The 25,223-nt window shown below is 36.5% G+C and overlaps 1 protein-coding gene across 7 annotated transcripts in view; it reads right to left on the bottom strand.

Moving 5' to 3' along the window:
- Window positions 1-25,223, bottom strand: part of LOC145511529 (uncharacterized) — a 636,615-nt gene that overhangs the window by 139,724 nt on the left and 471,668 nt on the right. For all 7 annotated transcript variants that reach the window (XR_014057920.1, XR_014057918.1, XR_014057919.1 and 4 more), the window contains one exon: window positions 5,600-5,700. Coding sequence is in view for 1 of the 7 variants with exons in the window: in XM_081504979.1 (XP_081361105.1) it covers window positions 5,600-5,700 (101 nt within the window). In the remaining 6 variants the exon portion in view is untranslated. The remainder of the gene's footprint in view (window positions 1-5,599; window positions 5,701-25,223) is intronic.

Here is a 25,223-nt window from a genome sequence, read left to right as displayed (position 1 = left end):
GGCTGGTGGGCTATAGTCCACGGGGTTGCAAAGAGTCAGACACAACTAAGCTACTAACATTTTCACTTTCTCACCCATCCTCAGCCTCACTAAAGAGAGGAGAGCTTTACTGAAGGCGAATGTCCAAAAGCCCTTTGAATCATGTGTAACAACCATTCTATATCCAATTTTAGGGAAAATAGCCAGATCTTATAACTAGGAAGTCACATTAGAACAGAGAAGTTCTGATTCCATATTCATCATTCCTGCCACTGAATCCTATGACCCTATTAATACTGGGACAAAAACATTCCGATCTTTCAATTATCCATTTAAACAAAATGCTCTTAGTGAGCCTGGTGATAGATAAAGGAAAAACTGTTGAGAGGATTTAGGCAAGATGACAAGGAGTATGGGGCAGTGGGATTCTAAGGGCACATATTCCAGGGGAATCTCAAGTGATGTCAGATAGCTGTGGTTGTCATGAGCTATTATTAGTATTCTTGGTCATTTCAAAATGTGTCCTACCTCATTAAATACATATTACTGAGTCCGCAAACCAGTAGGTGATGTGAAAACTAAATGAAAAGAAAAAAAAAAAAAAACAGAAGTAAAAGAAGAACTAGAGAGTGCATACTTGTTCTGAATAAAACAAGAGGAAATGCAATTGAGCATTACAATGAGTCAGTGTTCTACAAAAGCCATGGAGTTGGCCCTGCAGTTGAGAGTGAAAAGCAAAGAACTCTGGGAACGGAGAGGCAGGCAAAAATAGCAACATATTTTTTCTTTCAAAATTTCCACTTGAGGAGTATTTGGAGTCCTGGGATTTCCAGATTTCTCCTGAGATAAACAAATGATGTCTGCTTTCTTTGTGTATGTGGAATAAGCTCACAGAAATATATGTATATCACCATAGCGTCTTCTCAGAGAAGTTGAAACTTTTCTTATTAGTAAGACTGAAAAAGAAAATGTGTTGAAACAGTATATACTCTTTGGGAATGGAAAAATACAAGACAGTGTTTATGTTAAGTAGGTTCAGAGGAGTAAAGAAGTCTCTACACTTTTACTCCAGGTGGTACCCTGTGTGGTTAAATGCATCGACTTTGCAGTTACACTGACTTGGTACAAATCTAAGATCTATTACTAACTCATCTGTATAAGCTTGGACAAGTAATCTTAGTTCTTCATGTTTCAGTAGCAATCTATAATATGGGAACAAATAATATATATAATTCATAAGTTGTGATAAGAGAAAAAGGAATTATGATATAAATAATGTAAAATACTATACAGCACACAGTAAATACTCAATAAATATAAGCTCTTATTTTTAATATTTATCTTATACAGATTCAGCAATAAAAATAGAATGGTAAAAAAGAACTAGGTACAATAGTCAAATGCTCAGAATATAGGAACTGGAAGCCCCTGTTCCTTTTTGGTTGTGTGCTACTAGGGAGTGATTGAATTTCGCTAAATCTCATTGTCTTCTTTGGTAACACAAGACAATGACAGTACCTTTTCACAAGGTTGTTGTGTTATATAAAACACTGACTTGATTATGTGGTGCACAGTATTATGTAAGGTCTACAAATAGCAGCACTTCCTATTACAGACTTAGAATTCTTATGAATTGGCTGTGAGAACTGATTGCTTTCGCAAAATACAATATGTAAAGCAGTAAAGGTTTTCATTTCATGAGCCACAGAGAGGAAAAGCCCATTAGTTCAGCCTTTTAAAGAAAACAAACCAACAAAGGAAATAACTATGCTGAAAACAGATGAAAGAAGATATTGAATTTTTAACTGTAGGATGAGGCATATTTCAGTCTTCCCAGGTAGCTCAGTGGTAAAAAAAACATCCACCTGCCAACGCAAGGAGATGCAAGAGATGCAGGTTTGATTCCTGGATAGGGAAGATCCCCTGGAGGAGGGCTTGCAACCCACTCCAGTATTCTTGCCTGGAGAATGCCATGGACAGAGGACCCTGGCGGGTATAGTCCATGGGGTCACAAAGAGCTGGACACAACTCAGCGACTGAGCACACGAGGCATGTTGTGTGTGCGTGTGTGTGTGTGTGTGTGTGTGTTTTCCCTATAGGTACCAGTGTGACAGTAGGTGTTCCTTTCTCAGACTTTATTTGGGGACAGAACAAATACTGAGGTTGCACAAACCTCCTCTGTGGACTTTTGGGGTATTGTCTTTTACCTTGAGAAGCAGCTCAATGGATGTAGCCATGTGCTAGTGTGGTCATTGGAAGCATATACAATTTTGAAAAAACTTTTAAGAGGAGAAGATGGAGGTGGCTGGTGACTAAAATGTTTCACAAAAATTAGGTTTCAGTTGGATCTAAAAATGTCAATTCAATATGAAACTCTATAGCTAAGCGTCACGGTCTGATAGCTGAGGTCCCACCATTAAGGCAGGAAGGTTATTCCTGTGGACACCCTTTAAGATGGCTTGAAAGCTATGCTAAGAATCAGAGGGAAGAACAATAACTATTCTCTATAAGCACATATGTATCAGGCATGACATTGAGTATTTTTCTCCATTTAACCCTATCACAATGCTCTGAGATAGGTAACATGGTGGGTATTTATGATCACCCTTGGATTCAGGTAGGCTGGGGTTCTAATCTCAGCTCTTCCACATTCTACCTGATTGAACCAGAGCACAGTAAGCCTCCATTTTATCACAGGGCTAATAAATCTGCCTTCCTGGGCTCATCTCAGGATTGTATAGCACAATGAATATAAAGATCCTAGCATCATACCTGCCAGATAGTAATCGGTCAATAAAAGGAAGTTACAACTTGTTATCCTCATTTTACAGAAAAGAAAGTTATGACTTAGGAGAGGAAAGAAAGGGATAAGACTAGGGGTCTTAATTCATAGAGAATTTGGCAAGATGTTATGAAATCCATATTTATCCAGGCAATGCCAAGTTTCTCAATCCTCAGTCCACAGCCATGTTTATGGAGAATTTTTCCAAGAGCTACCTCACCCATCCCCTCATGCTGTCGCACTTAACATTCTCCTTCCTGACACTGACTACAAGACTGATTGCCACATGTGCAATATTTACCAGGTAGCAAGATTGGCACGGAACTTTTTATAGACATTATTTTCATTTTATTGCAATAAGAATCTATGGGATAGATAATGTTTCTGACATTTGAAGATGACATATGTGATGCAAAGAAAAAATAAATTATTTGCCCCAAATGTCACGAACAAGATAGTAGAAGAACAAGGATTTGAACTTGGTTTATTAAACTTTAAAGCTCATACTCATAACATATCACTCCCCATATTAACCTGTAGCCTTCTGCTATGTTACTGGATTGGAGACACTGAAATAAAATTTAAATATAAGAATGAACAATGAATGCCCTTTTTAGGATCCAAAGACTCACTAAATACAGACCTGACAAAACATAACTCATATGCCACTCCAAGACCTTGCTTGGCACTGAAAACGTGACATTTTTTTTTTTAAGTCTTAATGTTGTATCGGAATTGCTTTCAACAAAGACCCATGATCAATCAGAGTTCATAAACAAGATGTATATTGCTTGCAGTCTCACATCTAGTTTGCCACAATGATTTTTTTACAGGAGGAAATCCCATGGATAGAGGAGTCTGACTGTCCATAGCGACACAGTCAGACACGGCTGAGCGACTGAAACACACAAACACAGACGCACACCTTGAGAAGGAAAGTTATTTTTCCAAGATCACAGCATCTCAATGGCAGATGCAGCCTGGAAACTGGCTCCCAGACTTCTGACACATGCTCTTTCTACAAATACTCAACATTTATCCTGACTTATTTTGCTCTAAGGGGACCCTGCTTGTGATTGGGCAGTCCTTGGAAATCACAAATGAGAAGCGACTAGCAGTACACACACCACCTGGGTATTTGTGAACAAACTTCCAACTCTTGCCATGGAGAGGACATACACCACTTTTCAATTAATATTTCTCTGTGGTTCTAAGCTTTCTTTTAGCCTCCTGCCTAAATATGGCTCACTTAACCCAGTTTCGGATACAATCTCCTGGCTAATTCACATGGTTTGATCTGCCCTAGTCATAAATTTCTTGTTAAAAGGAACATAAGTTAGATTGGCTAATGCTAGCAACATCTCCAAAGGTATCAACATCTGAAATAGCATCTGTGGTAGTCACAGTAGGGTAACTGCTATAAAAAGAACAATTCCTGAGCCAGGGGCTATTATTGTATTAACAATAAAAATCAGTTTTTCACTGCCTGAGGTACATAGATGGCAAGGAAAGGATTGATGGTGGAGGGTGGCGCATTTCACACAGTAATTCACGGTCTCCTGTAACTCTGCACTCATCAGGTAGATGGGAAAAGCAAAAGATATTCGAGATTTCTGTGGGAGCATTTTTAAGGGCAAGGACTCAAAATGATACCAATTTCTTCCTATTTTCATTGTCCAGGTCCCAGTCCCATGATCACAATTAACCATAAGGAAAGAAGGGTAATTTAGTGTCTAGCCAGGTGCCCAGGAGGCAAAAGTGTTGGTGCACAGCTTGCTAGTGTGTCTGCAAAGCCACTACATTCCCTCCTCATCACAATTCAAATGCACATAGACACACATACCTACAGAACTGGCTTGAAACCCTGGCCATACATTAACAAAGAAAACAAACTACAAATCAGGCTAATAGTTATTTTTCATCTGTGCATGAGCTGATAAACATTTGAAGCCACGGACGATAAAAATGTATCAATTTTAAATAGGAATGGTTTTTTATCAATTAATTCTGATTCTAGGTACTGACCTGAAGTTAAGCAAGTAGAAAATGCACAAGAATATGTGTAAAAGATGCCCATTATAGCATTATTGGAATAGGAAAATAGTAGATTAAAACGCACATCAATAGAAGATTGATTAGATAAATTATGGTGACTTTATACAATGTAGCACTCTGAGGCTTTAAATATAATAAAGTACTTTCGCATACAGTAACATTTCTATAACAACAAGTAGAAAAATAACAAATACAATTTCTGTACATTTATTAGTGCCACCCTGAGCCACAAGCATCACGTGAAGGCTGTACAGTGGAGTTGAACAACACCGTGGCCCTGGCAATACCTAAATCAATGTATGTGTTTACATCTCTATGTAACTCCTCTCAGTTCTGTTCAATGGATAGTGCTTTACAAACCTGGAGAACAAATGCAATTCCATCTCGTTTATTTTATTCAGTTAATTGCTGGAGTTTCCACCTACCATAATTGTAGAAAATTCAGAATCTCCTTCAAAGGCCCTTCCATCCCTTTGGATAATCCAAGGAAGCTGGGAGCATGAATGGCCAGGACATGGGGATGTGTGGAAAAGGGGTGGTCCATTTGACTTCTGCTGCCTATGGGAAGTACACTACAGTGTACTTAGCATACACTGCCTCCCCATGGAGTTACTGACAAAAGCCGCACACGATCTGAGACACAGTGTCAGTCTTCTCTCATTTGGCATCTGCCACAACCCACCATTAAAAAACCTTTTAGGTGACGGGACAGCTTTTCTCTACATTCCCAAAACAAAATTTGTCCAGTTGAATGAACTGCCCCTTATCAGAGACATCACTCACCAGTTCTTCTGAGGGAGGGCTTCCTCAGTGATTTCCCATTATTCTGTCCTTCTAAGAAAGCTTCTCTAAGGGATTTCAGATTGTGCCCAGATGAGCTCTTCCTAGAGGAGGGGGAGGGAGAAATTCCATCAATGATCAGTGATTCTGGCATCACTCACACTAGAAAACGAACGCGCAAAAATCTTACAAAGGTGATACATGTTTATATGCACTTGTATAAAGCCCTTCTTTCTCTTCATAAATCATATATATGTATTGTGCACATATATTTTCATATTTGATCCACATGTAATCTATAAAATGTATACATGATATATATGAAGAGAGATATGTCTAAAGAGCTTCTTGATGAAAGTGAAAGAGGAGAGTGAAAAAGGTGGCTTAAAGCTCAACATTCAGAAAACTAAGATCATGGCATCTGGTCCTATCGCTTCATGGCAAAAAGATGGAGAAACAGTGGAAACAGTGAGAGACTTTATTTTGGGGGGCTCCGAAATCACTGCAGATGGTGAGTGTAGCCATGAAATTAAAAGACTCTTGGTTCTTGGAAGAAAAGTTATGACCAAACTAGACAGCATATTAAAAAGCAGAGACATTACTTTGCCAACAAAGGTCTGTCTAGTCAAAGCTATGGTTTTTCCAGTAGTCATGTATGGATGTCAGAGTTGGACTGTATAGAAAGCTGAGCACCAAAGAATTGATGCTTTTGAACTGTGGTGTTGGAGAAGACTCTTGAGAGTCCCTTGGACTGCAAGGAGATCCAATCAGTCCATCCTAAATGAAATCAATCCTGAATATTCATTGGAAGGACTGATGTTGAAGCTGAAACTCCAATACTTTGGCCACCTGATGCGAAGAACTGACTCACTGGAAAAGACCTTGATGCTGGGAAAGATTGAAGGCGGGAGAAAAAGGGGACAACAGAGGATGAGATGGTTGGATGGCATCACCAACTCAATGGACATGAGTCTGAGTAGACTCTGGGAGTTGGTGATGGACAGGGAGGCCTGGAGTGCTGCATTCCATGGGGTCACAAAGAGTCGGAAACCACTGAGCGACTGAACTGAAGTGATCATTACCAAAGAAGACAAAAAAAAATTGTAGACAAAAATGTGTTAAATAAATTTATGTAATAGTCCTAAATTAGAAACAATCTAAGCATCCAAAAATAGTAAATGATTTGATAAATTATAAGATTATTGAATTGACTATTTTGCAATCTTCCCAGGTGGCTCAGATGGTAAAGAATCTGCCTGCAATGCAGGAGACCCAGGTTCGATCCCTGGGTCAGAAAGATCCCCTAGAGAAGGGCATGGCAACCCACTCCAGTATTCTTGCCTGGAGAATCTCATGGACAGAGGAGCCTGGTGGGCTACCGTCCATAGGGTCATGAAGAGTCAGACATGTCTAAGCAACTATCACATTTTTCAGTCATTAAAAATTATACTTATAAAAATATTTATCATGAGAAAGGACTAATATGTTATTAAATAATATGTTTATCAGATCTCAGTTTTGTAAACAAAATATGGATATGTACAGAAATAAACTGCCAACATCCTCAAATGTCTTTGGAATATGGAAAGAATGAAGATTTTCATTTTTCAATTTGTATCATTGTATAATTCTCAAATATTTTACAAGCAACTCAAGCATTTTCTTATCTAAGAATGTATTGAAATCCTTTCTATTTTCAAAATCCTTATCCTTTCTAAAGAAACAAACACTTCTCTCTATCTTGTATATACATACTGAGGAATTTTAAGGAAATCATAGTAACACACTACAAAAATATACATTACATTTAAGTACAACAGCAACAAAATTTTTACATACTTACAATTGACTAAAGAGAAGTTATGTATGGAAATCAAACCTATAATTAACTACCAAAAATATATAAAATCTGAAGCCCATTTTAAATTCTTACATACCTGGAGCTAGTTACATGCATTAAAGAAAGTCTGATTTTTATTGAGCACCTATATACCCATTAATCAATCACTTTCAACATGACCTATTCAATCCTCCCAAAATACGTAAGGTATTATCCCACTTTCAAAAAAGAAGAATTGATGCTTTTCTCCTGTATGCTGAAGAATTGATGCTTTTGAACTGTGGTATTGGAAAAGACTCTTGAGAGTCCCTTGGACTGCAAGGAGCTCAAACCAGTCAATGCTAAAGGAAATCAGTTCTGAATATTCATTGGAAGGACTGATGCTGAAGCTTAAACTCCAATATTTTGGCCACCTGATGTGAAGAACTGACTTATTGGAAAAGACCCTGATGCTGGGAAAGATTGAAGGCAGGGGGAGAAGGGGATGACAGAGGATGAGATGGTTGGATGGCATCACTGACTCAATGGATGTGAGTTTGAGCAAGTTCCACGAGTTGGTGATGGACAGGGAAGCCTTGGGTGCTGCAGTCCATGGGGTCGCAAAGAGTCAGACATGACTTAGCGACTGAATGGAACTAACCTGATGTCAGGAAGGATATTCCCAAAATCATACCAGCTGTTGTCTGTAATAGTGATGTTGGTTTTTGCTTATTTTTACTTATGTATTTAAAAATAAAATCGTGTTTATTTTACATATTTTTTATGTAAAAATCCCTCTTCCTTACATTTTTACTTGCTATCTTTTGTCTTCATTTAGATTGTGTGTGGGGGTAACTGAATGTGCATGGGTTCATATCTAAGTAAATCTATGTTAAAATTTGTATTAAGTACCTCAGGTGAAGAGTGTTAGGACACAAATTATTAAGAGTGGTATGTTAGCACTTATAACTGAAGCAAATTGAGGATTTGAAAGGATGTGGATGAAATGAAGCTACTTTATTCTCTAAGCAATTTTAATTACATGGCTCCTTCTCTTTCTGAGTAACAGGCATGTCTTTGTTCATGTGCCTTCTTCCCAGTCCTCTCCCTCCATCCTTTCCTGAGGAGTGTTAATAATCAGTTGTGGTGACATCACATTATGCTTGTGGAAGTGACGTCACTCACTAACGGTGCCACAAACAGCATGCTGATTGTACAGACATTTGGAAACCTGCAGATGGTGTCCCTGTAGGCAGACAGCCTCAGATAAGGTTTGGGTTAGAAACTCTTGGGGACAAGGAAACAAGTTTGTTTTCTACCAAACTTGGCAGTGTTTGCACATAGTAGCCATGAGTATCCATCAAACTGAATTGACCTGAATTACTTTATTAATTATAAATTAATCTGCTTCTTTCAGGGCTTGCAGTATCTCATTGTTTTCTCTTCCAACATAAAGTTTCAAAATAAACAAAGAAAATTAAGGCCATTTCTGAGCATATTTGATACTGTTTCATATAAATTGAGAATGTAAATGGAAAGGTTTCTAGCCTGGAAAATCCCATGGACAGAGGAGCCTGGTAGGCTGCAGTCCATGGGGTCGCTAAGAGTCGGACACGACTGAGCGACTTCACTTTCACTTTTCCCTTTCAATCACTGGAGAAGGAAATGGCAACCCACTCCAGTATTCTTGCCTGGAGAATCCCAGGGACGGCGGAGCCTGGTGGGCTGCCGTCTATGTGGTCGCACAGAGTCGGACACGACTGAAGCGACTTAGCAGTAGCAGTTACTCAAAAAAAAAAAAAAAGTAAGTTCTTTCTTAGCAAGTCATCCACTGTGAGCTGTAAAAGAAAGAGCCTGCTTGTGGGGGGAAATCTCCAGTGAGATGGAAAGATGTTCAGGTGACCGTGTAAATAGATTCTACTTGACAACCTTTCCCACATGGGAGAGGTGCCTTCAGAGTACATAATTTATTATCAAAACCTGCCAGAAGCAGTGTGGCTGATGTAAGACTCAGATTTCAAACTCCTCTGGGTTGAACATGAGGGAGGATCCCTGGGCAATTTGGTTTCTGACTGAAAGTTTAGGGGATCCTCAGCCTTTCTCAAGTCCTGGTTTAGTTGGACAGATCTGATGTTCAGAGCCCCCTCAACTTATTTTATGAAGTTTCAATCCAGCTCAGTGTGGGCTGCGACAGTTTCCCCTCCAACCATCCCTGGCTGTGAGCTGCTGCTGACTTCAGTCCCCTACTGATTTAAGTATGATTATTTAAAGATTAAAAGAAAGCTTTACTTCCTAAAACAAAGGTATATTTTCATTGCCAAAAATTAGGAAATTATATAGCTAAAAAGAACAAAAATAAAGAGCACCTACAACTCATTGAATGTACCATCCCCGACACACACACATACACGCATATGTTTGAGTACATTATTCAGGGTAGAATTTTATGTATTACAATACAATTAATACAGGGCTTCCAAGGTGGCACTAGTGGTAAAGAACCTGCCTGCTGATACAGGAGACATACGAGACTCCAGTTTAATCCCTGGATTGGGAAGATCCCCTGGAGGAGGGCATGGCAAACCACTCCAGTAATCTTGCCTGGAGAATCCCATGGACAGAGGAGCCTGGCAGGCTACAGTCCATGGGGTTGCAAAGAATCAGACACAACTGAAGCGACTTAACACATATGCATGATTAATATACACAAACCTATAATATATATACACACATATATACACACTTATTGAAGATATGTATATATCTTCAATAATATCTTAGTATCTGGGAATATTATAACTGATTTGACCCATTTCCTTTATTCTTGTTGATACTTATTTTGCTTTCAATTTAATCTGGGAGTTGATGACTAAAAAAGAGATAGGGAGGCATCTCAATTGAAGGAATATGGAAGTAGCCAGATAGATACTTGATATCTCAAGGGAAGGTATTACCTAAAAGTCTTTAAATCTCATTCATTCTTGGAAGTACCAGTTGTTTTCAAGACAGTACTGTTTTATTTCCAAATAATCAATTACATTTAACTAAAGATTCAAGAAGATTCTACAAGGATATTCTCAATTTCTTAGAACCTTATTTGGAAAGACTTAAATAGTTCAATGTCTATGTACCTAAAATTTTAAAATAATAAAACACACATTCAAACACACACAAACACTATTTGGGGTCCAGAGCCTCACTTAGATCACTGGTTTGGACACATTTCTCCTCCTCTAATGGGAAAAATTTTCCTCATTGGTAAAATAAGACAAGCACTACATGGACTCTGCTAACTCTAAGGTTAGAAGTTCTGTTAAAAAAGATTTAAAAGTCTCTTAAAATTCCAATACATGTTTCTTAAAAAAAGATCTTGGAAAAATCACTAGAGTAGTATTTCAAAGTCAAATCAATTAAATTCAATTAATTATGAGATTAATCCAGGTTAAATCAATTCTTCTCACAAAACTGGGAAGATATTAATAAATTTGATTTTTTGAAAAGGTATGAGTAGGGAAAGTAACATACAAAACCAAGATTTTGACAAGGTTTTATTGTTTTTTAAATTCATGAGTATGTTGTATGATCAAAAGCATCTTCTTTGCTTTTTTCTGCTTCTGATTCAGGATATTAATGATAATGTTTGCGGTTGTGTTGTCTATATATTCTTACATTTTGAATTCTGTGAAACAGTGCTCCATGTGAATGAGAACAATTTAAGAAATGCCACAGCACTCTCTCTGATTTCTCTCTAAAGAGATACCTATAGTTTTATACTCAAACAGAAGAGGTGATACAGGTACCTTGACAGCTCTGGCTATGGACTTTCTTTTCACCATGACTGCAAGTAGATGCGAGGAAATGTCAAAATGTCAGACTCGGACAGAGCTACAAAATGTTTCTGCATGGCGGAGAGGCAGCTTTGATACAGTAGAAGGTTGTTTGATATCCAAGGACTAGACTCAAATTTTGGGTCTGTAAATCCCTATTCAAGGGATTTTAGGCTAGTTCTTTAACTGTCATACTGTGGATATAAGAATAAGATGAAATAATGAATGGAAATAAAAGCAAAGAAAATAAAAAATCCACTCCACAAGTTTTGTAAATTATTAGAAAAAAGTAAAGATTTAGAAAAAAGTATTAGGATTATTATTAGAAAAAAGTAAAGATATAAGATTAGTGACCGAAGATCTTAAAAATATAGTAAAAGATGGGAAAACTAAACACAAAGCAATAGAAGAAAGGGAAAAAGAAAAATGAGAACAAAATCAGTGAAATAGAAAACTGATAAAACAGAGATTAAGAGAAACTAAAGTTGACTCTTTTAAAAGATTAATGATATTAATAAATTTTTAACTAGACTGATCAAGCAAAAAGAAAAACACACACAAATTAGACATATCAGTAATGAATAAGTGGGTCATTATCTAGATACTCCAGTCATTAAAAAGTTAACAATATAAAATACAAATTTATGACAATAAGATTCTCATACATAAAAACACAAACCACGTAACTCACAAACTGGCAATATTGACATAAGGGAATTAGAAAACATGGATAGTCCTAAAAATGTTTTTAAAAGCACTTCAGTTATAACAAAAATGCTTACTATTGAATTATCTTGGCACGTTTGTTAAACACTGACCATAATTACACTGATTTATTTCTGGATTTTCAATTATATTCCATTAATCTATATCTCAATCCTTATGCCAGTACTGTGCCTGGTTACTGTTACTTTATAGTAAGTTTTTTTTTTTTTTATTCAATGATAATTGCTTTACAGAATTTTAGTGTTTTTTGTCAAACCTCAATATGAATCAGCCATAGGTATACATATATCCCCTCCCTTTTGAACCTCCCTCCCATCTCCCTCCCCATCCCATCCCTCCAGGTTGATACAGAGCCTCTGTTTGAGTTTCCTGAGCCATACAGCAAATTCCCAGTGGCTGTCTATTTTACATATAGTAATGTAAGATTCCATGTTACTCTCTCCATACACCTCACCCTCTCCTCCCCTCTCTCCATGTCCAAAAGTCTATTCTCTATGTCTGTTTCTCCATTGCTGCCCTGTAAATAAATTCTTCAGTACCATTTTTCTAGATTCTGTATATGAGCGTTAGAATACAATATTTATCTTTCTCTCTCTGACTCACTTCACTCTGTATAATAGGTTCTAGGTTCATCCACATCATTAGAACTGAATCAAATGTGTTCCTATTTATGGGTGAGTAATATTCCACTGTGTATATGTACTACAACTTCTTTATTCATTCATCTGTCAATGGACATCTAGGTTGCTTCCATGTCTAGCTATTGTAAATAGTGCTGCAATGAACAATGGGATACATGTGTCTTTTTAAATTTTGATTTCCTCAGGGTATATGCCTAGGAGTGGGGTTGCTGGGTCATATGGTGGTTTTATTCCTAGTTTTTTAAGGAATCTCCATACCATCTTCCATAGTGACTGTATCAATTTATATTCCCACCAACAGTACAAGAACATTTCCTTTTCTCCACACCCTCTCCAGCACTTATTGTTTCTTGACTTTCTGATGATGGCCATTCTGCCTGGTATGAGGTGATATCTCATTGTGGTTTTGATTTGCATTTCTCTAATAATGAGTGATCTTGAGCATCTTTCCATGTGTTTATTAGCCATCTGTATGTCTTCTTTGGAGAAATGTCTGTTTAGGTCTTTTCCCCACTTTTTGATTGAGTTGTTTGTTTTTCTGGTATTGAGTTGTATGAGCTGCTTCTATATTTTGGAAATTAATCCTTTGTCAGTTGTTTGATTTGCTGTTATTACTCCCATTTTGAGGGTTGTCTTTTCACTGTGCTAATAGTTTCCTTTGCTGTGCAAAAGCTTTTAGGTTTAATAAGGTCCCACTTGTTTACTTTTGTTTTTATTTCTGTTACTCTGGGAGGTGGGTCATAGAGGATCTTGCTTTCATTTATGTCATTGAGTGTTCCGCCTATGTTTTCCTCTAAGAGTTTTATCATTTCTGATCTTACATTTAGGTCTTTAATACATTTTGAGTTTATCTTTGTGTATGGTGTTAGGAAGTGTTCTCATTTCATTCATTTACATGTAGCTGTCCAGTTTACCCAGCACCATTTACTGAAGAGGCTGTCTTTACCCCCATTGTATATTCTTGCCTCCTTTGTCAAAAATGAGGTACCCACAGGTGCATGGATTTATTTCTGGGCTTTCTCTCTTGTTCCATTTGTCTATATTTCTGTTTCCGTGCCAGTATCATACTGTCTTGATGACTGTAACTTTGTAGTGTAATCTGAAGTCAGGGAGATTGATTCCTCCAGCTCCATTCTTCTTTCTCAAGACTGCTTTGGCTATTCGGGGTCTTTTGTGTTTCCATATAAATTGTGAAAATACTTGTTCTAGTTCTGTGAAAAATGCCATTGGTAATTTGATAGGGATTGCATTGAATCTGTAGATTGCCTTTGGTAGTATAGTCATTTTCACAATATTGATTCTTCCTCCCAGGAACATGGAATATCTCTCCATAAGTTTATGTCATCTTTGATTTCTTTCATTAGTGTCTCATAATTTTCTGTGTACAGTTCTTTTGTCTCCTTAGGTATGTTTATTCCTAGATATTTAATTCTTTTTGTTGCAATGGTGAATGGGATTGATTCCTTAATTTCTCTTTCTGATTTTTCATTGTTAGTGTATAGAAATGCAAGTGATTTCTGTGTATTGATTTTGTATCCTGCAACTTTGCTAAATTCACTGATTAGCTATAGTAATTTCCTGACTATCTTTAGGGTTTTCTATGTAAAGTATCATGTCATCTGAAAACAGTGAGAGCTTTACTTCCTCTTTTCCAATCTTGGTTCCTTTTATTTCTTTTTCTTCTCTGATTGCTGTAGCTAGGACTTCCAGAACTATGTTGAATAATAGTGGCAAAAGTGGACACCCTTGTCTTGTTCCTGATTTTAGAGGGAATGCTTTCAGTTTTTCACCATTGAGAATAATGTTTGCTATAGGCTTATCATATATGGCCTTTACTATGTTGAGGTAGGTCCCTTCTATGCCAATTTTTTGCAGAGTTTTCATCATAAATGGGTGCTGAATTTTGTCAAAGGCTTTTTCTGCATCTATTGAGATTATCATGTATTTTTTGTCTTTCAATTTGTTAATATGGTGTATCACATTGATCATTTTGCATATATTGAAGAATCCTTGAATTCCTGGAATAAACCCAACTTGATTATGGTGTATGAACTTTTTGATGTGTTGTTGAATTCCCTTTGCTAAAATTTTGTTGAGAATTTTTGCATCTATGTTCATCAGTGATACTGACCTATAGTTTTCTTTTTTATGTTGTCTTTGTCAGGTTCGTATCAGGGTGATGGTGGTCTCATAGAATGACTTTGGAAGTGTTCCTTCCTCTGAAATTTTGAAAGAGTTTTAGAAGGATAGGCATTAGCTCTTCTAAATGTTTGATAGAATTCTCCTGTGAAGGGATCTGGTCCTGGGCTTTTGTATTTTCAGAGAATTTTGATCACGCCTCAATTTCAGTGCTTGTAATTGGGTTGTTCATAATTTCTATTTCTTCCTGGTTCCATTTTGGAAGATTGAACTTTTCTAAGAATCTGTTCATTTCTTCCAGGTTATCTATTTTATTGCCATGTAGTTGTTCATAATAGTCTATTATAATCCTTTGTATTCCTTCATTGTCTGTTGTAACCTCTCCTTGTTCATTTCTAATTTTGTTGATTTGATTCTTCTCTCTTTTTTTCTTGATGAGTGAGTCAGGTGAAAGGTTTGTCAACTATGTTTATCTTTTCAAAGAACCGGCTTTTTGTTTCATTAATCTTTACTATTGTTTCTTTCATTTCTTTTTCGTTTATTTCTACTCGGATCTATATGATTTCTTTCCTTCTACTAATTTTGGTTTTTCTTTTTGTTCTTCTTCCAGTTGCTTTAGGTGTAAAATTAGGTTATCTACTCGATGTTTTTCTTGTTTCTTGACGTAGGATGCATTGCTCTAAACTTCCCTCTTAGGACTGCTTTTGCTGCATCCCATAGGTTTTGAGTTGTGGTGTTTTCATTGTCATCTGTTTCTAGAAATTTTTTGATTTCCCTTTTGATTTCTGCAGAAACCTGTTGGTTATTTAGAAATGTGTTGATTAATTTCCATGTGTTTGTGTTTCTTACAGTTTTTTTCTTGTAATTAATATCTAGTCTCATAGTGTTATGGTTGAAGAAGATGCTTAATATGATTTCGGTTTTCTCAAATTGACTGAGGTTTTATTTGTGACCCAAGATGTGGTCTATCATGAAGAATGTCCCACGTGCACATGAGAATAAGGTGTATTCTTCTGCATTTGGATGGACTGTCCTAAAGATATCAATAAGATCCTTCTCACCTGATGTATCATTTAAGACTTGTGTTTCCTTACTAATTTTCTGTTTTGATGATCTGTCCATTGGTGTGAGTGAGGTGTTAAATTCTCCTACTATTATTGTGTTATTGTCAATTTCTCCTATTATGTCTGTTAGTGTTTGTCTTATGTATGGAGGTGTCCTGTGTTAGGTGCAAAGATATTTACAATTGTCATGTCTTCCTCTTGGATTGATCCCTTGATCATTATGTAGTGTCCTGCCTCATCTCTTGTAATCTTCGTTATTTTAAGGTCTATTTTGTCTGATATGAAGATTGCTACTCCAGCTTTCTTTTGCTTCCCATTTGCATGGAATATATTTTCTATCCTCTCACTTTCAGTCTATATGTGTCTTGAGGTCTGGAATGGGTTTCTTGTAGACAGCATATATACAGGTCTTGTTTTTATATCCATTCAGCCAGTCTGTGTCTTTTGGTTGGAACATTTAATGCATTTACATTTAAAGTAATTATTGATATATAGATTCCTATTGTCATATTCTTAATTGTTTGGGGTTAATTTTGTATATCTTTTTTCCTTCTCTTGTGTTTCTTGACTCTATAAGTCCCTTTAAGGTTTGTTCTAAACCTGGCTTGGTGGTACTGAATTCTCTTAACTTCTGTTTGTCTGAAAAGCTTTTGATTTCTCCATCAATTTTGAATGAGATCCTTGCCGGATACAGTAGTCTTGGTTGTAGATTTTTCCCTTTCAGTACTTTAAATATATCCTGCCATTCCCTTCTGGCCTGCAGAGTTTCCTCTGAAAGGTCAGCTATTAAGCGAATGAGGTTTCCCTCATGTGTTACTTGCTGCTTTTCCCTTGCTGCTTTTAATTTTCTTTCTTTGTGTTTAGTCTTTGTTAGTTTGATTAGTATGTGTCTTGGTGTGTTTCTCCATGTGTTTATCCTGTATGGGGCTCTTTGTGCCTGTTGGACTTGATTGACCATTTCCTTTTCCAAGTTGGGGAAATTTTCAACTATAATTGCTTCAAAAATTTTCTCATACCCTTTCTTTTTCTCTTCTTCTCCTGAGACCCCTATAATTTGAATGCTGGTGCATTTGATATTGTCACAGAAGTCTCTGAGACTGTCCTCAGTTCTTTTCATTCTTTTTACTTTATTCTGCTCTTCAGAAGTTATTTCAACCTTTTTATATTCCAGTTCATGATTCATTCTTCTGCTTCAGATATTGATTCTTCTAGAGTATTTTTAATTTCAATGATTGTATTGTTTGTCTTTGCATGTTTATTCCTTAATTTTTCTAGGGATTGTTAATTGATTCTTGTATTTTCTCTATTTTGTTGTCAAGGTTCTTGATCATCTCTACTATCATTATTCTGAATTCTTTTCAAGTAGTTTGCCTATTTCCTTTTCATTTATCTGGACTCCTGTGTTTCTAGTTTGTTCCTTCATTTGCGCAGCATTTCTCTGCCTTTTCATTATTTTTTTTTTTTTAACTTATTGTGTTTGAGGTCTCCTTTTTTCAGGATTCAGGGTTGAATTCCTGCTTCCTTTTGGTTTCTGCACTCCTAAGGTTGGTCCAGTGGTTTGTGTAAGCTTCATATAGGGTGAGATTTGTGCTGACTTTTTGTTGTTTTTCCTCTGATGGGCAAGGCTGAGTGAGGTGGTAATTCTGTCTGCTGATGATTGGGTTTGTATTTTTGTTTTGTTTGTTGTTTAGATGAGGTCTCTTGCACAGGGTGCTACTAGTGGTTGGGTGATGCCAAGTCTTGTATTCCAGTGGTTACCTTTGTGTGAGTTCTCACTATTTGATACCCCCTAGGGTTAGTTCTCTGGTAGTTCAGGGTCTTGGAGTCAATGCTCCCACTCCAAAGGCTCAGGGCTTGATCTCCTAAATCAGTTTGTATTTGGAATCCCAAATAAAATGCTAGTTCCAAAAGCGTAGGACGATAGTCTCTCCCAAAAAAGTGCAGTAAGTTTTGATATTCGAAAGTGTGAATCTTCCTACTTGGTTTTTCTTTTTCAAATTGCTTTGACTGTCTGAAGCCCTTTGCAGTTTCAGTTGAATTTTGGAATCAGCTTTTACATTTATATAAAAATGGCTTGGAATTTTCCAGTGTCACAATGGATAAGAATCTGCCTGCCAATCAGGAGGACACAGGTTTGATCCATGGTCCAGAAATATTCGACATGCTGTGGAGCAACAAAGACCATGTGCCACAATTACTGTAGCCTGCATACTCTAGTACCTGTGAGCACCTGTGCTGCAACTACTGAAGGCCATGCATGCTAGAGCCAGCAAGTTGCAACTACTGAGCCCACATGCTGCAACTACTGAAACCTGTGCACCTAAAGTCTATGATCCCCACAAGAGAAGCCAACGCTATGAGAAGCCCATGAACCACAACTAGAGAGTAGTTCTTGCTCCCTACAACTAGAGAAAGCTCAGATGTAGCAACGAAGACCCAGTGCAGCCAAAAATAAATAATAAATAAATATAGCAGTGAATAAATTTCAAAATTTTTAAAAATTTAATAATGGCTTTTGATAGAGTTTGCATTAATTTGTAGATCATTTTAGGCCATATTGGTAACTTAAAAATATTAACTCTTCCTACCTATGAACATGAAATATCTTTCTATTTATTTAGGTCTTTAATATTTTTCATTAATGTTTTATGTGAGATGTACATTTATCAGATAAATAAATATTTATGCAATGTATATATAAATACTGACATATGTTGAATTCCAGAAGACAATATCATATTAAATTTTTAAGAGGAAAATATATTTTTTATATTTACTCATTCTCAGATATTTACCCTCCGTGTTGTTTCTATAGTTGTAAAACTCCAAGTCTTCCCTTTAGTATGAAGAACTTACTTCAGCATTTCTTGTAGAGGGTTGACAATGCTTCTGTTAATTTTTCATTATCTGAGAATATCTTTCTTTGCCTTCATTTCTGGAGAATGTGTTTGTTGAATATAGAATTCTGTATTAATAGTTCCTTTACTCAATTACTGAGATATGTTTTCCACTATCTTCTGTTCTCTGTAACTTCTGTTCAAACAGAACAGCAATGAATAGATGAACAGCAATGAATAGATGAATAGGCAGGTTATATACTGAGAGGAAATATTCATAATACTTATTTCTGAAAACGGACTTGTATCCTGGTTATATGAAGACCTTTAATTCAACAATATAAATACAAACAACTCAATAAAATTTAGTGAAAAGTCTTGAATACACTCCTTACAAAGGAATATTACAAGTTACCAGTAAGCATGTGAAAAATGTTCAACAGCATTAGTCAGCAACAGAATACAAATTGAAATCACAATGAGATTCCACTTCACATGCAGAAGAACTGCTAAGACTGACAAAACAAAATATTGACAAAGGTGTGGAACATGAGAAGACTTATACTTTGCTGATGAAGTATAAAGTGGTAATCTACTGTGAACACTGTTAGCTTCTTTCAAAGTTAAACATAAATCTGCCCAATGACTCTTCTGCTTCACTGATAAGGCATTTACCTGAGAAAAATAAAAACATATGTCCACATATAGACCAGGATAAGAGTGTTCATAGTAGATTTCTTCATAAAAGCCACAGGCTGGAAAATAACCAAATGTTCAACAGCAAAAAAATGATTAGACAAATCACGGTATATTAGTAAAATGAAGAGTCATTCAGCAGCTAATACACACAATAACAATATTCTCAAATATATACTCTTGAATATTCTGCAGCTCACATAGAAGAACATATACTATATAAAATTATGTTTATATAAAGTTCTAGATCAGGCTAAACTATGGTGTTAGCCATATGGTGATAGATGTTAGAAGCTCTGTTATCTCTGAGGGGAGATTGAGGAAAGGCAAGAAACTTAGATATTTGTGTGGGTTTCACAGTTGTATGTATTTGTAAAATTAATTGTCTGCTTTGGATGTGTACATGTTACTTTATTTAAATTATACCTCAATTTTTAAGAAAGAACAAAAGTGAAGAGAGACTATACAAAATAAAAAAGAAGTTTTAAAAGTTAATAAAAATTAATTCAACAATATCTGAGGTTAATTTGAAAGAAGACATTCTGAACATACACCTTGCATTTGAAAACCCAGAATATCAACCTGATGCAATCAATCCAGATAAGACATAACAAGCTTGGTTCCTAGAGTCCTGGTATGTCAATACTCCCTTGACAAACTAACCCAAGCAGTCATCATTCTGCTGCAAAAGCACCACAACATCTTCTGGAAGACAGCTTCTAGTTTTGGATTTGCAAGTATAGAAAAAAATAGAGGCTATATAGGAGAAAATTGTTTTTCACCAGGCTGCTTTCCTCTGAGAAAATCCTTCAAAATGTTGCTCAATAAGCGCAGTGTATAGATATAGAAGAAATATATCCATTTTTTGATTCAGGGTCCAACGTGGTTGACTAATATGTATCTACTAACAATACACGCACATAACATTTGTTACAATCTTACATGTTCAGAGAATGAGGGAGGCAGTGGGCTAATATAACAATAGTAACATATAGATAGGCTATTATCACATTATCTCAATTAATAGCCTTCTATTTTCTTCCCATGTCCTTTTTCCTAGTCAGTTCCAACACACTATGTTATGTTCATTTCAATCTGCCATCTGCCTGCCACACCATAAGAGTGGCTCTCATAAAGGACACCAATGATATTTACTTGGCATATCCAGTGGATACTTTTCAGTCTCTAGTGATGAAAGTCTCTTTCTTAATGTACCTTGCTGTTTCGTAATTTCCCTCTCCATTTCAGGATGCTTTTTGTAAATCCTTTTAGGTCTCATCTGCTTCTATCAAACCATTAAAACCTGGAATTGTTCAAGCCTAGGTCCTATACTCTTTTTTTCTCACCCTATAATCTCTTTATGAGAAACATCAATCATCTATACCTTTATGCCTCTCAAGTTCATATTCCCTTCTGAAATATTTTTTTTCCCTGAAGGTCAGACCTGCATATCTAACTCTTTAAGGAAATTTCAATTTGGATGATTCACAAATACCTCAATTTAAGTCTGAATTTTGCAATAAGAAGTTCATGATCTGAGCCAAAGTTATCCCCTAGTCTTGTTTTTGCTGACTGTGTAGAGCTTCTCCATCTTCTGCTGCAAAGAATAAGAATATAATCAATCTGATTTCGGTATTGACCATATGGTGATGTCCATGTGTAGAGTCTTCTCTTGTATTCTTTGAAGAGGGTGTTTGCTATGACCAGTGCATTCTCTTGGCAAAACTCTGTTAGCCTTTGCCCTGCCTCATTTTGTACTCCAAGGCCAAATTTTCCTGTTACTCAGGTATCTCTTGACTTCCTACTTTTGCATTCCAGTCCCCTATGATGAAAAGGACATCTTTTTTGGGTGCTAGTTCTAGAAGGTCTTGTAGGTCTTCATAGAACTGTTCAATTTCAGCTTCTCCAGGATTACTGGTTGGGGCATAGACTTGGATTACTCTGGTATTGAATGGTTTGCCTTGGAAACAGAGATCATTCTATCATTTTTGAGATTGCACCAAAGTACTGCATTTCAGACTCTTTTGTTGACTATGATGGCTATTCCATTTCTTCTAAGGGATTCTTGCCCACAGTAGTAGACATAATGGTCATCTGAATTAAATTTGCCCATTCCAGTCCATTTTCGTTCACTGATTCTTAAAAGGTTGATGTTCACTCTTGCCATCTCCTGTTTGACTACTTCTAATTTACTTTGATTCATGGACCTACCATTCCAGATTCCTATGCAATATTGCTCTCTACAGCATCAGACTTTACAGATGGTTGGAAGGCATCACCAACTTGATTGACATGAGTTTGAGCAAGCTCCGGGAGTTGGTAATGGACAGGGAAGCCTGGTGTGCTGCCGTCCATGGAGTTGCAAATAGTCGGACACAACTGAGTGACTGAACTGACAGATGCCTCATTCTCAATATATTAACAACTAAGTTCATGATCTTTGTGCTGGCAATACCTCAACTCACTCCTTCTTCTGATCTCAATGTCATATCTATGTAAGATATCCAAACTTCTCCTCTCTGTCTATATGCCTCATAAATCCCTCTGGTATCATGTGGTTCAAGGTACTATCATCTCTTCCCATATTGCAGATGATTCCTATAACTGTTCACCAGAGCAACAAGAGTGATCTTTCAAAGCAAATCTGATCTTGTCACTCATGCTGGAAATAGCCCCTTCTTTTGTCTCGTAATCCCATACTCAAGTTGTGAAAGTGTTAGTCACTCAGTCGTGTCCAACTCATGGGCAGGAGCCCAGTGGGCTCCTCTGTCCTTGGGATTTCCCAGGCAAGAATATTGGAGTGGGTTGCCATTCCCTTCTCTAGGGGATCTGCTTGACCCAGGGATCGAACCTAGGTCTCCTGCATTGCAGGCAGATTCTTTACTGTTTGAGCCACCAAGGAAGCCCCATATTCAAGTTAATTGATTATTAGTTTGTACTTTACAAGCCTTAAAAACTTAAATAAAATGCTAAAAACCCCTTTTGTGATCACCCAGTCAGGCTCTTCTCCTTGTAATCACGTTTAGAAGACTATCCGTCTTCAGCCTCTTATCACAATTACTGTAGAATAATTAATTTTGAAATTATTTGTTTCATGCACCTCTCCCCAACTAGAATGCCAGTTTAATGAAGAGAATAATCATGTCTATTTACCTGTTTGTTCTATTTATAGCTCTTAGACCAGTACTTGGCACATGGCATGTACAAGTAAATGTTATTAAATTACTTTGTTGTTCTCTCCAGTTAGCATCCTCTCTGTTCTCTGCCCTGGTGCCCTTCACTGAGCCAATACTTCTGGCCTTCTATAGCCTTTTAACTCTTCTCTCAGACATCACTCATTCAAGAAAGCCATCCCTGTTGTCTCTGGACATCTCACCTCTGTGCTCCTATGGTTCCCTGTATATTCCTATTTTATATGTATCATATAATTTTATTTTTTCTGAATACCTATATTTATTACCTGTCAAATTTCTGAGGAGAGGAATTCTGTGCTTTATGTACATATACACAAGGATTGGCCATAGTAATGATTCAATAAATATTCATTAAATGAACCAATGAGTTAGTAATTTGGTATGATCCTTCATTTTGTAGGTAAAGAAATCAAGATTTAAGAAGTTAGATAGTTTTTAGAATATCTGATGTTAGAATCCAACATCTTTTCACTTGTTACTATAACTCATTCTTCTTCTTGGCCCTAAACAGAGAAATTCTATGTAATTCCAAGGTTCCTAGCTCCAAGACTCTCCTCTGTTGAACAGATGGTCACAGGCAACAAAATGATCAGATTCAACTTTTGCCTACTTTCATCTACCTTTTCTCCTTTGGAAAGAAATTATAATACTATTTTTAGAACTAAAAGTGGGATGAAAAAGGAGAAGAGTAAAAAATAGTCTTGCATAATTTGCTTATGGAATAAACAAGCCCTGCATAATTGAGAACAGCCTGGGTTTTAACATGTTTCAAATCTCCATGAATCAGGAGGCATTTGCACTTGCATGAGTGAAAATGTCAGGGAATGATTCTGAAAGGCCTCGTTTGAGAGTGAAATGTTTCTGGGTCTAAAATCCATTTTACTGAGCAAACTACACTAGTCATAAAGGCTAAGAGGTTTTCATTTCCATAATTTTATCAAGTTGTTTCCAGGAGTAGAAAAAATCCAAGCTTATAAATTTAGACCTTCATAACTCAGCAAGAAATATATTTTAAATAATAGCTCTGACTGCCTTGACAAAGAAAATTGACAACTTTGTGTGAGGCATCTCATGAAGTTTTGTCTAGCCTCTCAGCTGAATAATTTCAATACCTTTGGAATTATATCATCTTGTATAGCATCTCTAACTTTGTAGTAATTTCCTTTTGCTTTCTGAATTTCTGAGAACAGCAAAAGATCCAGCTCACTCATTTAATTCATTCAACAAATAAATTAAAGATTCAGTAAGGATATAAAGATTTTATCTTTTATGTATTAAGGAATTTTCTAGAAATTATATAAATACCAATGAATGAACCATACGAAAGTCTTTATCTTCATGTAGTCACCTTTCTGGTGGAGAAAGACTGATGATAAATAAATTAGGGATTAAGAAATAAAGAATATCTAATTTTCATAAATTAAGTAAAACAGGGAATTATGGTAGAAAGAGAGGAAACTGAGTTACATTTTTTAATAAAATGATTAGAAAAGACTTCACTGAGCTATTATTATTTGGGCTGAGATCTGACAGAAGTGAACTAGTGTATAAGATGTGAAATATGAACTTGCATAGTAGATATGCACACAAGATATTTCATATTTCATATCTAGTGTACAAACTGGAGGACACTTTACAAAAGAACTGGGCAGTCCTTTCAGAATCTCAAGATCTTGAAAAACATGGGCATACTAAGGGATTGTTACAGATTGGAGAAGACTAAGGAGACGTGTCAACTAATGCTATCTGGTAACCTGGATTGAATCCTGGAATAGAAAACAAGGACTTAGTGAGCAGGCTAGTGAAATCCAAATAAAGTCTTCAGTTCAGGGACAGTATTATACCCATATTAGTTTATTAGTTTTGATAATTGTGCCATGGTTATGTAAGATATTAATATTAAAGGAAGGTGGATGAAGGGTATGTGGAAACTCTGCACTACTTCTGCAACTCTTCTCTAAGTTTTTAATTATCTCACCATAAGAAGTAAAACTAAGTACACGTACGATGGAAAGAGTCTTCTGAGGAGAGGGAAGAACTTAGTGCAAAGGTTTCTAGCCTATTAGAAAAGGATCAAAGACACAGTGTGGCTGAGCTGAGTGAGCAGTGGAGGAGAAAAACAGAATGTGTAACACAAGCAGGAGTGTGCAGGGCTCTTCACGCCATTATTTGGGCTTTCACTTTCACTTTGAGTTACATAGAAGCTATTAGAACTTTGTGAGCAAAGAAACATCATGATCTGACTGTGATTTTTTAAGAGCATCATTCAGGCTTCTGCGTGGATGGGCTAATGAAGCAAGTCAGAAGTAATGCTGACTTGGACCAGGGTGTAGCAGTGGAGGTGAATTAGTGAAGTGATAGACTGCCTATCAAACTTGAAAGTAGAGCAAACCTTTCTCAGTAAATGTGTAAAAGGTGTGAGTTTTTGTTTTTCTCTGGCTTCCCACTTCTGTGTTCTTCCATCTTAGCCATGTATGATTCATTTTCAATTTCTCCCTCTATAAAATGGAGAAGGTAGTTGATTTAGATGGCCACCTTCTTGATTTATGCTAGTTCTAAGGAAGTAGTGCTTTAGTACTCATAATCTCCCTTTTCTTGTACAATGGAGAAAATTAACTCATTATTGACTGGGGAATTTTGCAGAAACTAATGCATATGACTGATGATTTTTATTTTGGCCAGCC

This window comes from Giraffa tippelskirchi, chromosome 6 (assembly GCF_054371585.1).
Source record: "Giraffa tippelskirchi isolate mGirTip1 chromosome 6, T2T-mGirTip1v1.2.pri, whole genome shotgun sequence".
NCBI lineage: Eukaryota > Metazoa > Chordata > Mammalia > Artiodactyla > Giraffidae > Giraffa > Giraffa tippelskirchi.
The sequence above is the reverse complement of the archived record's forward strand: the minus strand, read 5'-3'. Positions and strand labels throughout refer to the sequence as shown.